At 49.3% G+C, this 14,815-nt stretch overlaps 1 protein-coding gene across 1 annotated transcript in view; it reads right to left on the bottom strand.

Moving 5' to 3' along the window:
* Window positions 1-14,815, bottom strand: part of LOC138249684 (FH2 domain-containing protein 1-like) — a 131,805-nt gene that overhangs the window by 44,030 nt on the left and 72,960 nt on the right. Inside the window, exon 2 of the mRNA XM_069203660.1 lies at window positions 12,107-12,822. Within this exon, the coding sequence (XP_069059761.1) occupies window positions 12,107-12,664 (558 nt within the window). The 5' untranslated portion in view covers window positions 12,665-12,822. The remainder of the gene's footprint in view (window positions 1-12,106; window positions 12,823-14,815) is intronic.

Below are 14,815 nucleotides of genomic sequence, written 5' to 3'. Positions count from 1 at the left end.
TAGCAAAAGACAATAGTGACCCTATGGGGAGCCCAAACAATATACTAAAAAATGGGACGTGAACGCAGGCCCCCCCCCCCCACCATGTAAGTGGAATCTGTAGAGGGGAGCTTGCGGAACTGGGAACTCCCTCCACAGCGACCAGGAAGAAAGGATTAAGTTACTGGATTTTCCCCAAACCTCCCAAATGACTAAAAAGGAAAATAATGCACCCCCAGAAAAGACTGCAAGAAGCTAATAGCTGTGGAAGAAGGAGGCAGAGTCCAGAAGTCACAGAAGAGTCCAGGGGGGAGCAGGAGCTACTACCCACCCAGCTGTGGTTGCAGGAGTGGGTAGACGGTAGGACGAGAACTGTCAGGAATGCAGCCGTGGAGCAGGTGTAGAGTTCCTGGAGGATGCTGGCAACATCCCACGCTGGAAGGATGATTGGAGTTGATCAGTGGAGTGGAAGAGCCACAAACAAGCCTTGGCAAAGGCAGAGGTCGCAGTGAAGCAAAAGTGGAGCTGCCGGGGACCAGCAATGTCCAGGAGGACTCAACCCACGAGGGGAGTCCTAGGGGGACCCTCAGAAGGCAGATAGTCCACAGAAGAGGCAGCCCCCACAGGAGACCCACTGGACCCACTGGAAGAGGAACCAGGAGCCCACAGTGGAGCAGCACAATTGGAGAAGGGTCCCACGCCGCATGAGAAGCACACCGAGGGCTGTGCGTCACAGGAAGAGTGCTGGGGCTACATGGAACCTGAAGATCCCTTGGAGGATATGGCAACAAGCCTTGGTAGCTGCAAGAGACGCAGTGTATGGGGGTACTGTACTGCGTGGGAAGGCAAAGGCTTACATGAGGCTGTGGGAGTGTCTAGGGGGGCAACAATATCCACCCCAACACTCTCAAAGGGTACACCAACCAACAGAAGTGGAATTAAGGGGGCCTTTGGGGCGCCACTGGCTTGACAGGAGCAACAAAGCTCCTTTGTGTCTTCTGACATATGGGGCCCAGTGAAAGTGAGGGACAAGTCTGTCCCAAGTTTTGATTTGACCCAGGTGACCTGCCAGGGGAATATCGTGTGCTAGGGTTAACAAAAAGTCTTTGTAATGCAGAGGGACCACCAATCTCCTGGTGGCACCAGGTTTGGGTTCCCTTGGCCCGGTGTACAAGAGATTGTCTTCCCAATACACCTTCTGGGTGCCACTGACATCCCCTTCTTCCTGAGTGACAGCTTGCTGCCTCAAGTCCTCCAGTGTGGGACAGGTCTTCTGTGAGCTACTGAACTCCTCCCTGGCAGCCCCCATCTTCATGTAAGAGGTCAACTGTGTCAGCTTGTAGCTACTTTGGTGTAGGTTCTGCCAAGAGGGGATTCTTCCCCCCTCTGGGGTTGAATCCTCACTGGAACCTAGAGTAGGGGGCACTTTCTTGCCCTTTCTACTCTTAGGTTTGAGATGTTCATGGGCCATTGTTCCAGCATCCAAGTTTCCCTGCCTGTGCTCTAGTAAAAGCAAACATATGGCCTGGATTGCCCAGCATTCCTAGGTGGTCCTCTAACTCCACTTCAGCCCAAGCTGAAGTCTCCAAGATGTTCCCTAATAGACACTCTACACACTCTACAGGTAGGCCTATGGACACCACAACTTTTTTTTTTTTTTTTTAAACATTAACCCAAGCCCCCCCCCCCCCAGTTGAAATCAACAACTACCATGGGGTGGCACACAGTGTTATGAGCATCAGTCACTTGCTACTGGTGACCAAGTAGGTGTTGCTCAGGGGACACGTTTTTCAGTCACCGTAGTGACACTGGCACCTGTGTCCCTGTAGGCCTCAGGCTCAACACCATCAGAGGATGCTTACCCATATCAAGGGGACCGGCAGCAAGGGTGGCAAAGTCAGTGTCCCCATCAGAGACTAACACTGCTTCAGTTGTCTCTCTAACCAACCCAGACCCCACTACAGTCCCTAGGGTGAGCCCATCTGCGCCCTTTGACTGACTACTGCTTGTAGTCCCACCACTACTGCGATTGCTAGGGGCACTAGATTAGGGTTGGTAGTGGTGGTTGGCTTGGTGCCTTTCTTAGGCCAGGATATCCTGGCCTATGGCCTTTCTTCTTACAGACGTACCACCAAGGCTTTTTGAAGGAAGAGGATGAGGATTTGCCCCCAGCCCCAGAGGAATTTTGTGGGCCTGATGAAGACACAGGGTTTTTCCTTGTCCCTACCCTTTTTCTGGTGCTTACTGGAATCATTCTTTTTGTGGTCACCCCATGTACAAGCTTTTCTGCCCACCCTGGTGAGGACCCATTTGTCTGCCTTCTTTCCCAATTCTTGGGGAGAGGTCAGATCTGAGACCCCTAGAGCACAGCTGGTCTGTCGATGCAGGGGCCAGGGAGCCTGGTGCAGTGTGAATTGGTCAGCCAAGGGTTGTGCATCCTAGGGTCCTTGGAACCAGGAGCAGGTCTCCTGGAGGGTGGATTGCAGGTCACCAGGGCCACTCTGGGGGGTGGTTCTCAGGTGTCCAGATGTCTCTCAACTGGTGCTTCCTTCTGGTCCTTTTGGAGTCTGGTGTGGACTTTGCTTCTGGGTGTCCGACATTGGGGGTCCAGTGCCCCAGGTATTGGTATGTCTCGCCCCTGAAAGTCAGTGCCACCAAACTTGGCACACTGGTAGGCTTTGTCCTTCGGGTCCGTCAGGTGGAGTTTGTTCGGCTGCTTTATCCAGTTCGTTGGTCAGCAGCCAGTCAGTGAACTGGACTTCACTGGTTTCTTCCCTGCGGGGTCCAGGGAGTGATGCCTTTACTCAGAGGGAAGTTCTTTTTGATTTTCAGAAATGCTGAACGTCCTTTGGGGTTTCTTAGAGTCAGTCCATTGTCCAGTCGACCCCTCAGCAGCAATAGTCAAGCCCAGGCTGCAGCATGCAGGGTCTGGTGCCTTTTCTTGTGGCAGCAGGACTTCTGTCCTCGTGCCTGTGGTCTTAGTTGTCACTGTTCTTGTGTCTGTCAAAATTGAATCCTTGGAAAAGGGATGCCCACTAAATACTGTATTTAGAGGTGTTTGGGGGGAGAGGGAGCACCTGGTAGTGGCCAATGGGTCACTTACCTTTGAGTGGCTATACCCACAAAGTGACCACTTCCTGTGTAAAGTGGTCACATCCCTAACCCTGATAGGCTATTTGCCTGCCATCCAAGATGGAGGAAAATGAAATGGAGGGGTCACTTCGCCTGCCACACCTATAGGGTGGTGCAGGCTGAGGGTGGCCAACCCCCCACCTTTGCTAAGTTTTCACACCAGTTTTCCCACCCAAAGTGGGGGAGAAACTGATGGGCTGCCATCTGCTGATAGCACCAGAGGCAGGGGTCAAGTTTCAAAGGCATGAAGCTTTTGAAGCGGACAGCTGGGGCAGAGTGCCTGCCTGAGGGAAGAGGTGTAACACCTCCACCCAGGAAAGGCTTTGTATTCTGGCTCCTTAGAGCAAAAGCCCTCACCCCAGGAGTTTAGACTCATGTCTGGTGGTGGCAGGCTGGTTAAGACCAGTCAGCAACCATGTCAGGGCTGTTAGGTTTTGCAGGGGGGGTGCTCTAAGGTGCCCTCTGGGTACATGTTATAATAATAAACCGACACTGATGCCAGTGGTGGATTTATTCTGAGTTATGTGATACAAACCCCCTCTGTATTCAGAGAGGCCATCATGTAGCTGGGGAACTTGGAATGACCAGTGTCCAGCACATGTATTTGCTATGGCTCTCCTGCACACTTACTATGTCTCAAGGTTTTGTAAAGACACAGTAGGGGCATATTTGCTCATGAAAACATATGCCCTCACATTCATTATAGTGCACCCTGCCTTTGGTCTGTGAGGCCTGCCAGAGGGGCGACTTAACCATAGTGCAGGCAGTATTAGGGGACAGGGCACTCTTGGCGAGTACCATGTTGAGTTTGCAACTTTTAAATACACCTGGTCATGCACTTGTAATGGCAGTCTGCATGAGGCTGGTGTGGGGGCTCTCAGAGTGGCACAATTGGTGCTGCAGCTCTGGGGGGGCTCTTTTCCGTACCCATGCCCAGGCACCAAGGGTACCATTTACTATCTACCTACAAGGGTGGCTGAAGTGCCAAGACAGTACAGTTTTGAGTAAAGAGATCTGGCCCTGGGAATTGTTTAGCAGGGGCCCGGGGCACTTGCATTTGAAACCACATTTTCCAGGCAAAGAGGCCCTTTCTCGCAAGTACCTGCACTTCTCAACACTGCTGCAATACATTCAGTGGGATAGTACTGGCACTTCTCAGCACTTCTGCAGTACATTTAATGGGAGAGTACAGACACTTCTCAGCAAAGCTGCAATACATTTAATGGAACGATCCCAGCACATCTCAAAAGCAAAGTGGTACGTCTAAATGGTGAGTACTTGCACTTCTATATTTCCATTTAAAGCACTGCCAAAGTCCCATCACTGATAATAGAAAATGCAGTTGTAAACAAAGTATTTCTAGCAGAAGAGTGCATTTGGTCAGACTGCACTGCTAATGGTATTACATAAATTAGTCTCATCGGTGATTAATGACAACGCCCTGGCTACTGATTATATGTAATTTTGATGAATATTTACATTTAATCATAACATATCTACAGTAACTGAGGCGGTGAACAGAGATTTCTTGAAACATACGTTTGCTCAAGTGCCGAGGTCAATATTGACCAAGCATGCCTTCCTGAAGAAGGCCTCGCTTTTTCATTCATTTAGAGACCGAAACATTTAAGCCTCCTTCTTTTCTACCTCACACATTTAAGTGTCAATTTGCCAACAATTCAAACAACTGATTGGTATTTTGTGGACATTAAAGCACAATACTGGGGTAGAACATATATGACCCGTGCATTGCATTACTGGAGGGTGGATTGCTGCAATTGAACCCATCATGTTTTGAATAATAAATTAACCTGACGACTGAGCGATTAAAAGTACAGATTCCAACTACTGCATGTACACCACAATGGATTTACTCATACTTTACGATTGAGTAGGTCTAAATTCACTGATATATTGAGATTTTGAAGTTTCTTCACTTTCCACTCCTTGATTATTTCCACCAACAGTGACAGGCTTTTCAGCAGTTCCTTTGGGAGCATTTGTTTATATTGTAAACATTTCTAAGGCGCATGCTTTCACCAGAGCTTTGCCATAGAGGGGCTTTCTTGGTTAGTATGAAAGCCAAACTTTTAGGGTTCTAACAGTTTGACCCTCACCCAATGAGGTAAGAATAAAGACATCCTTTGGAGAAAAACAAGATATGAAATGGAGCCTCTTCCTACCACAGGCCTCTCTCCTCAGCCCCCATCAGTGCATAGCACTCAGGTTCTTAGCCCATGCCCCCCATCTTCCCCCCAGCCCCAAACACTACCATTTCCTCAACCTCCACAAGCACCACTCACAGAGCAATATATTTCTTTTTACATCTTTGCAGACAAAGCATAAAACATATTTGAAGCCTTTTTCTGTTCCTGTGGGAAGGAACAGAAGAGTCAACCAATGAATAGAGAGGTCAGGCAGGGCTGTTGGAGGGGACCGGAAATGAGTGGGACCAAAAGGAGAGAAGGGCGAGGAAAGAAAAAAAATGGGGGAAGTACTTCCCATCCGGAAATAAAGTAAGGGAGAAAAGAAGTGTATCGAGGAATGATAGATTTACATTTTCTCTGTGGAACAGAGACCCTAACGCGTACAAGTGTTATAGACCTGCAAACCAGTCTTAAAGCAGCCTCCAGCATGCTGCTCCCTCCTAAATAAAATATGCTGGATTTTTCTGTGATTAAAATTAATTGTTGCGGGCCATCCCTTATTTTTAACGTAAAATCAAAAAAATACAAACTAGATTTTATTTACCCAAAATTTTAACTGCATGTTCTAAAACTGAAAAACAAAATGATTTTGTATAAATTATAAAAATGTCTTTGGACCTCATTTCCTTTTCGTGTTAATCCAGATTCCAGCGGTGGTTATAGTAGCATAACATATATTAGAGCATGTAAAACCAACCACGCCCCCCCCTGGCCCAGCATGCACCTCTGCAGTCTTGTACAAAAGCATTTCTCTACCTTTCATCTAGCCGACTCTGAATTACAAAATGCACATAAAACGGATTCTGTGTTTCAAAATGCAGAAAATTCAGCATTTTGGCTACTGTAGAGTTGGCGGCAATTACCACGCGGAGGCACTTGTGTTTTGTGCCAAGGCTTTTATTGACTACTCGGATTACTGCCGTGTATCAGTGCGTTTCTCACTACAACTTTCACACCTCCAATATATATGTTCGCACTCATCATGCTCGGGCTCTTGCATATGGCCCGCGCATGAGGGGTAACTCGAGAGAGCATCCCTGTCTAACGGTGTAAGGTGGTCTGGCCCAAACGCAAGGGCCAATGTTACACTCCTCCCCAACTGGAGGAAAACAAAACCCAACTGACCAATGAAAACCTCAGACACAGTATATGGTGAAAATGATCAAAAGGATACGTCTGTAGAAGCTGGAACATCTGTGCCTAGTGGGCAACAGTCCGAGATCTGTGGACCAGGGAGCATCAGTCCGACAAGAAATCAGTGTAGTGTCTCGAGGGGCTTGGATTTTGCCATCAGTGATATCGCCCACCATCGTGCCTCCCGGCTGGCTGTCAGGGTTCCTTGTCGGACGTGGGCCGCTGGGAGCCAGGTGCTTCTTGTGGGTTGGCCTGCAGTTATCTGGGTGAGACGCAATGGTGTCTGGTGTTCCGGGACCTTAGGAACTCAGCCCACTCACGGCTGTTTAAGGGAGCTCCGTTGTCAGTGCGCACTTCACCGAAGAGTCCGTGTGTGGACATCAGTTTTTCCATCTTAGGGATGACTGTCCCAGCTGATGTGAACTGTGCGATTTCTACCTCGGGATAGCGTGAGTAGTTGTCCACTACTACAAGCATGTGGGACCCGTTGGGCAGGCTCCCGAAGTCTGCGCTGACCCTCTCCCAAGAGGTGGTAGGGCCATCCTCCGATGAGTGGTGCTGGGGGATCAGGTGGTCCACTCGCCTGGCAGACTGCACACCCCTGACTACTTCCTCCACCTGTTGGTCTAGACCAGGGAATCAGACTTTACTTCGGAGTCTGTTCTTCGATTTGACAATGCCCTGATGGGCTCCATGGGCCAGGACTACTGCCCTTGGACGTTAGGCAGGTGGGCAGTACGAGGCAGAATCCTTGTAGCAGGCATCCGTCTTCTCACTGACAGTTTGTGTCTGACATTGAAAAGAGTCTGGAACTTGGTCCGGGTGCTGCAGCGGGCGCCAGTCTCCTGATCTGGCCGCTTCCATGGTCATTTGCAGGCAGTCATCCTGGTCGGTGGCTTCTACCACATCCATGAGGTGTATGGGCAGTGTGCGGGCTCGGTTGACTATTAACCTGACATTCTCTTCTGTCTCCTATGCCTCTTCTGCTTCCTGCAAGGTTGCCGGTGGGCATGACGGGACAAGAAATCAGCCAGGTTCCGGGTGCCTGGTTGGCATTCCACGTTGAAGTCCTACTCCTGTAGCTGAAGGATCCACTTTGATCCGGGATGAAAGCTTCGAGGAGGACCCCTTGAAAAGCGGTAGTATCAGTTTGTGGTCTGTGATTACAGTGAAGGCGATGTCGTAGATGTTGAGGTGGATGTGGAAGTGGCGGCACCCCCAGTGAATGACAATGGCAAATCTCTCTATTTGAGAGTGAGGGTCCAACAGGCAAATGCGATGGGTGCCCAGTCTCCGCAGGCCTTTTCTGTGTCAGGACAGCCCCTAGTCCGGTGGGGCTGGTGTCTACTGCTAACTCGGACTCTCGTCTTGGATCGAAAAGGGTGAAGGTGGTTTCTGCGGACAGGGCTTTCTTCATGTCCTCAAAGGCTTGTTCATGCTTGGCTTCCCAGACCCAAGGGTGGTCGGCCCCGGTCAGCGCTCAAAGAGGACCTGTTAGGTCCAATAGATTCTTTATGAATCGGACACAGTATGTGACCATTCCCAGGAAACTCCGCACTCTAGATGCCGATGAGTGTGCTGGGGCTTCCTGGATGTCTCAGACTTTGAGGGGATCTGTACAGACTACTAGGTGGTCCTCCAGAGTGGGGGCATGAACTAGGATATTGTCACTTACTTTGAGCACCCCTGTGAGCCCTCCTAGCACCTCCTTGATCGTGTGTTGGAACACCTCGGCTGCGCTGGAGATGCCGAAATTTAAGCAGGTGTACCTGCAGAGGCCTGACTGGGTGGAGAATGTGGTGGTCGGGCATGAGGCAGGATGCAAAGTGATCTGGTGGTATCCTGACCGAAGGCCCATTTTGGAAAACCACTTAGACCCTGAGAGCTCTCCCATGTCGTCGATGGTTGGGTTAGATGCCTCTCCCTTCAGATGGCTTGATTGGGGAGGCGCATATCCACACAGATCCTCACAGCGTCTGGTTGTTTGAGTTTCTTCACTACGACAATGGGAGATACCCACGGGGCTGGTCCTGATACCCTTTCGATTATGCCGGCTTGTTCTAACACAAGGAGTTCCTTTTCCACCTTAGGTTGTAGATGGAATGCCACACGCCTGTGAGCAACTGGGGCTACTGACTCCTCTATATGGGGCTTGAGAGGGGGGCCTTTTAGACATTCGATGCTGTCAAACAGTGGGCAAAACTCTCGTAGCAGATCTTCCAGCCCGTTGGCGTGAATGCTGAACGCAAACTGTATTAGGTTGAGGTTCTGCGCAGCAGCTAAGCAAGAATCCTGTCCCCTCCCGTGAGACAGACCTTAGTTGTGATTTTAGAGTCTTCGTGCGTAATGTCCGTTGTGAAAACGCCGGCTATGTCCACTGGGCATCTGCTACTGAAGGAGTGGACTTGCGCTGAGGTGGCTCTTAGTGGCGGTGAGTCTGTGAGGGTTTGATATACATCTTCGGCCATAAGGTTGATAGACGCTCCGGTATCCATCAGGGCTGAAACTTGGCAGTGGATTGCCGCACCATCTGCAGACCTAGTCTGAGGGTTTTCCTAGCGGGGTATCCGTCTTGCTTTTCAGTGTGACTGCCGTCACTGTATTGACGGGTTCTGTTTTTACTTGTGCTCCAGGTATTTGTTCCATTTGCGCCGCTCTGGACTTGGATAACTCTTGCGAGCAGCCTAGGGTCAGAATGTCTCAACATGTTCGGTTCCTGTATGATACGCTCCCGCAGTTTCGACTAAGAACAGCCTTGGATGAACTAAGCTGTGCAGGTGCTGGCTAGCTCTCTTAGGCGCGCATAGAACACATCTACTAATTAGTCTGCGGTTTGGCATGCCTGGCGCAGCAAAAAACGTCCATAGTCCGGGTTGGCATATGGTTAGAAGTGCGCAGTGATTGCTTCTTTTAACATGAGGTACGTGTGTGGCTTTGCCTCGTGCACAGAATTAGAAATCTTGTGGATGTCTGCCCTGCCCAAATGGCAAAGCAAGGGCCTTTTACCCTCATTTTTTACTTCAGGGGCTTCAAAATAGGTTTTGAGGCGTTCCAACTGTGCTTTCCACATTGCGGCCTGGGTGGGCGGTGCGCCGGTGAAAGTCTCCAGTGCTGGGATGCCTGCCATGGTGCTCACAACAGGTGTGCTGGTGAACGTAGGGGGATCAGCGCAGGGCACTGCTGTCAGGATGGAAGAGTCCGCTGCAGAGCAGTGAGGAATCTCCAGCAGAAGGAACGGACAGGGCCATGGCCTGCAGGGTGGGTGGCAGATGGTCTGCGCTTTGGCCTGCGGCCAGTACTGGAGTGACACTGCCATTATTGCTGGCACCAACACAAGGAGGGGGGGGGAAGAGTCTGTAGGCACTGCGGGCCAGGTGGCGTGTAGATCAGGCCCTGAACTGAGAGCGCGCCGGCAGGAAATTACCTCGTTGCCCAAGTGAGGAGGCCAGGTTACAGGTGCCTTGCTGGATGAGCGCATGCTGCTTCAAGCGTGGCCTCGGGCTGGCGTCTGGAGGGTGGGCCTTGAATGCGGGGCCGCTGCAAGGAAACTGGAGAAAAGCAGCTGTCGGCCCAGGCCAGGAACGTGCACAGGATCGCACACGACACGGGCAGTGTCTCGGCGGTCAGAGGTATAGCGGGCAAGGGAGCTGCAACCAAGTTCTGTTGAGGCAGCAGGCTTAGTCTACCTCGTCACCAATTATAGCGTTGGCGGCAATAACCATGCTGAGGCACTTGTGGTTTTGTACAAAGGCTTTTATTGACTGCGCTGATTACTGCTTTATCTGTGCATTTCTCACAACTTTCGTGCCATTGTGCGTCCAATATATATATATGTTCGCGCACGTCATGCTTGGGCTCTTTCATTTGGCCCGCGCATGAGGGGTAACTCAGTAGAACATCCCCGTCTAACAGTGTAAGGTGGGCTGTTCCAAACGCAAGGGCCGATGCTTGCGACCACTAGCAGAGCGAGGCAAGCAACCTAGCTTTACGTTCCAAACTCACCATAACTAACTGAGGGGACAGGTCATTAAAGGTCTACAAGACATCCTGTCCCCCAGCTTCCTCAATCCAGACTTTGCATCATATGGGATCTGAAATTAGAGAAGCCGCTCAAGAAATGGAAACCAGTCCAAAGTCAGAAGCTGCCAAACTCCGAGGCTTCAGGAGAACTTTCCAAGACAGAAGAGCTCTCCATCTTCTCAAAGTTCTCCAACAACATACTACGCTTGTGTGATCTGCGATGCTGGACAACAGGTCTACGCAGCGGCTGGTATCCACCATGAGCGAGGCTGGAGCACACCTGCTGTCCACAGGCAGCAAAGACCACCATTTAGAAGGGTCAGCACAAGATGAGAAAATCAAACATGAGCAGAGCAGCTCTTTACCCATTGGCTGACTCAATGCCATCCTTCCTCACATATTTCCATATAAAGAATTGAAGGTCCAGTCTCTGTAGTCGATGCACACAGTGGTGCCACATTGGCCCATCACAGACACCTCCAGGGGAGCGCCTCACTGGTGATGTGAAACAATAAGGGCATAACTCACTCAGAACAATAAAATACTTGTGTAACGACTGAGCAGTAGTTTCTCAAAGCATTTATTAAATCCATTTTAATGCACAGTGATTCTATTCAGTGGCAACTACTTGGCATTTCACCAGGTATCAAGGCTAGGTCTCAAGAGGGATTAGTTAAATTCTCTCTCACATGACTGAGGGAGTAGAAACTATAACCAGTGACCAGAAACAGTCATTGGACCCAATTTAATCTACTACAGAGGAGGCAACACGTCTGGCTAACCAGAAGGCAAGAGGGGTGTTCAAAGACAGGAGACCATCTTGCCAAGGAGGTCCCTGCCGGGTACAGTCAAGGCCTGGTCAGTGACAGCTGGTCTAAGACAAATCTACAAGGGAAAAGGAAGGCAATCAATCAGTTTGATATGGCCTGCAAAGAGTAGCCACAAGGTGCTTGCCCATTTAGCAGGTCGAGTCTAGAAATTTTAGATTGTGAAAGAACCGTGGAGTCCGCACTTCAGTGGAGGAGGAAAGCGGATCCGGTTAGACCTTGACAACACCCATGTAGCACCGTTGAGCATCAGAAACAGTTAACTTAAAACAGAATGCGCTAAGCATTAAAAATGTACTTTTCTTTTATGTCACTAGCACTAAGGCTTAGCTTTCATGAACAGAGGACGACGTACTGTGCATTTGTGTACGAGGGTGATCATATATAGTCAAACCATACCAGGAGTTCCAACAATCAACATTTAATGAGAAAGTGACTTGCCTTGCCGAGTCTTTTGTGAGCACAAAGTCTCAACAAAAGTTGTAAACAAGATTGTGAAAGGGTTGCAAGGATTCTGCAGGGCTCCATTTTGGTAATTACACCCACCTCCTTTCCTAGGATAGTATAGGAAATGTTGGTTTTGGCAAGCTAAACCAGGACCTTCAAGCCTAAAGGGTTAAAAAAATCTTTGACTACAATAGAATTTATCACAAGGACAAGAGAATTGCACATCCAAGAGAAGATGTTGTATTTGGAAAAGTCATCTGTAATAGCAAGGAGGCAGGTCAGGCTATTCCACAGGCAGCCAATCCCAATTATTCACCTTCTAAGGCTGTTCCACCTTGATTAAGATAATCAGGTACTCACCGCTGCACTCTGTAGTTCCTGCGCACACCGAACACGGAAGCTCCTGCGTGTAGTAATCTTTCGCTGCTCCTCTTTCTGCCCAAACAGCTCCTCCATGTGCTGTACATCCAGCTGGAAGTCATCAACACAGCTGTTCAGAGTCCAGATGTTCTGCTTTCCCCTCACCTTCTCCTCCGGGATTGCGTCCCAGTTAAAGTTCCGAAGCTTGGACCGCCGATTGTCCCCACTCCGTAGAAGAGTCCCACCAGGGGACCGGCTTCCTCCAAATATATTCCTGGGGGGAGGCAGTGGAGGGGGTGGGATGGCATTCCCACTGTGGAAAAGCGGTGGTAAAGGTAGTGAAGGTGGCGGGGGAGGTGGCGGCGGTGGGGGAAGAGGGAGAAAAGACAAGGGTAAGGGGGGAGGGGAAGGAGGGGGTGGCAGAGGGATGGAGGCCTCTTCTGGAAAGGGCAGGGCAGGTGGAGGAGGGGGCGGTGGGGGAGGCAGCAATGGAAGTCCATCACAACTCTCTGGTGAGGACGGTGGGCTGGAAAGTGGACTCTTCATGGTCACCATCATCAGTCTGCACCCACATCCAGCGCCCACTCTCAGATGAGTCGCCAGTTGCCACAAGTACCTTCAGGTTGTTTCAGATCAGCAGGTGACCAGACGCTCCTTCTGGAGGTGAAGATGGAACCCAGCTCGGCTTCAGTAAAGAGGCATTCCAATCAGAGATCCTGTGGAAAACAGCAAAAAGGAGATCTTAATATCTGAAACACACCTGGGGTTTTTGTCACATGCATGAGTTACTCTGTGCACCAGGATAGCAGCTAATCTCTTACCAAAGGATCCAAAAACATACTTGAAAAATCTTTGTTCTGTCTCTACATCCCACTCTGCCTCCAAGCGCATGCTGAACCCTGTTCCTCTTCCCACAGAACTCACCTTGCACTATGAACTATGCACTATGAACCCTCTGTGCTGCCTAACATAACCCCGGCACTGCACTTGTGGTCTCATGCATTCACCTGCCTGCAGCATCAAGACAGAAAGCTTCAGAGTTTTTAAAGGTCCATCATGGTGACAGACTTTATATAAAGCAGAACCCACTTCTCAACACTGCTATTGGAAGATTTAACGTTTGACTAGGCACAGCGGCCACTGGTGCAGGACACTGAGGAGGACCAACCTTCCACCTAGTGGGCAAGCTCTGTCCATTTGTGGAAGCTTGTTGGGCATCCAGTTTGTATGCTAACGAAGCTTGTATGGACCTTTAATGCTCGTTTGTACCAACAGCAGCCATAGGTCTAGAACCTATATTATACATAATATGTTCAAAGGCAAAAGCCCAAAAATCATCAACGTGTGAATAAACACACTTATGCTATACACTGGCCACAGCACAATGGGAGATCGGTCTTCATTAAAGCATTTCTTTTTAAGAATCGTAGTTAAAGCTTTGGGGTGTTGGCAAACTACAAGCCAAAAATGGTAGATCAGTGTTTTGGGCGCACAAGTGCTGGAAGGAGGGTTGCGGGTGGTGCAGAACGCCCAAAATGAAGTTCAGAATCTGAATGAGCTACAAACATGCCTTTAAAGTTTGTTTTAATCTCGTCACATTTCCTGTGCATTCAAAGACAGAGGTCAAATGTCGGGTTGTGTTTTGACCAACTGCTGCACATCCCTTTTAACAGAGGAGGGTGTTTACTTTTCGTTCTAACTGCAAAGGTTGAGGATTTTGTAAAGCAAGCTGTCTGACAATCTTGCTGGTGTACAGGGAGTGTGAAAGAAAAGGATTTAGGATGTCCGTTTCTTCCGAATACAAAACATGAAAATACCTGTAAACAAACTGTACAAATGTTTCAACATAGATCAGCAGTTATGAAACCACAAAGAAAGCAAGGTTATTTTGTAACTCTCAAGTCTGATAAAAAAAAACAAAAAAGACAAAAACTTTTCAATTGGATCCAAATAAATCAAGTAACTTTACTTGATGTGTGCAAACGATAAATATTTGCTCTGTGTGCCTTGTATTTTTAGCAGTAAAAGTGCATGTCAGTGAGAATAATTCTGTTGTCATGTCAATGGAAAAAGGCTGTCTGTAAATGGCAGTGCACTATCACACATGCTCTGGAGTTCACCACTGGCTACATACCACACCCTTACTACTCCTGCTGAATGCGTGTGGCTCATTTACTACACTCAGTGCGGCGCTTAGTTTTTTCACAATCCCTGTGTGTTCAGTGATGTAACATTTATGGCAGCACGCCCCACTCTGAAAATTGTTCTAGCATCACTAAACAAAAAACAAACTAGAGAAAGTTAAAAATAAAAAAATAAACCTGTAAATGACTACAGGACTTTGTATCTTGGCAGATGTCTTGCTCGCGCCTCGGTTTTACGAAGTGGGGATACGCCCGCGAAGGAGGTAGCCATCAGACCTGCGCTGCGGGCTGTTGAGGCCTCAGTCAGTGACCAGGTCTTCAGGTCTCAGCTCCAGGAGGATCAAGATTGTCTGGATTCAGAGCAGGTGATAACCAAGATTGGGACCTCCCGACACATCCAGAAGGGGACACTCAAGAACTTGCACACGTCCACTGGTGCAAGGAAGGGCGAGTATGACCTGAGGTTAGTTTGTGCTGGCGGGCCCCACCGGCACCTATTTTCAGGAACCAGGACTCTTCCAGTCACTCCTCCTCCTGTAACCCGTGAGCAGCAGGCCCATCACAA

Source organism: Pleurodeles waltl, chromosome 8 (genome assembly GCF_031143425.1).
Source record: "Pleurodeles waltl isolate 20211129_DDA chromosome 8, aPleWal1.hap1.20221129, whole genome shotgun sequence".
Taxonomy (NCBI): Eukaryota; Metazoa; Chordata; class Amphibia; order Caudata; family Salamandridae; genus Pleurodeles; species Pleurodeles waltl.
This window is presented reverse-complemented; position numbering and strand designations above follow the sequence as displayed.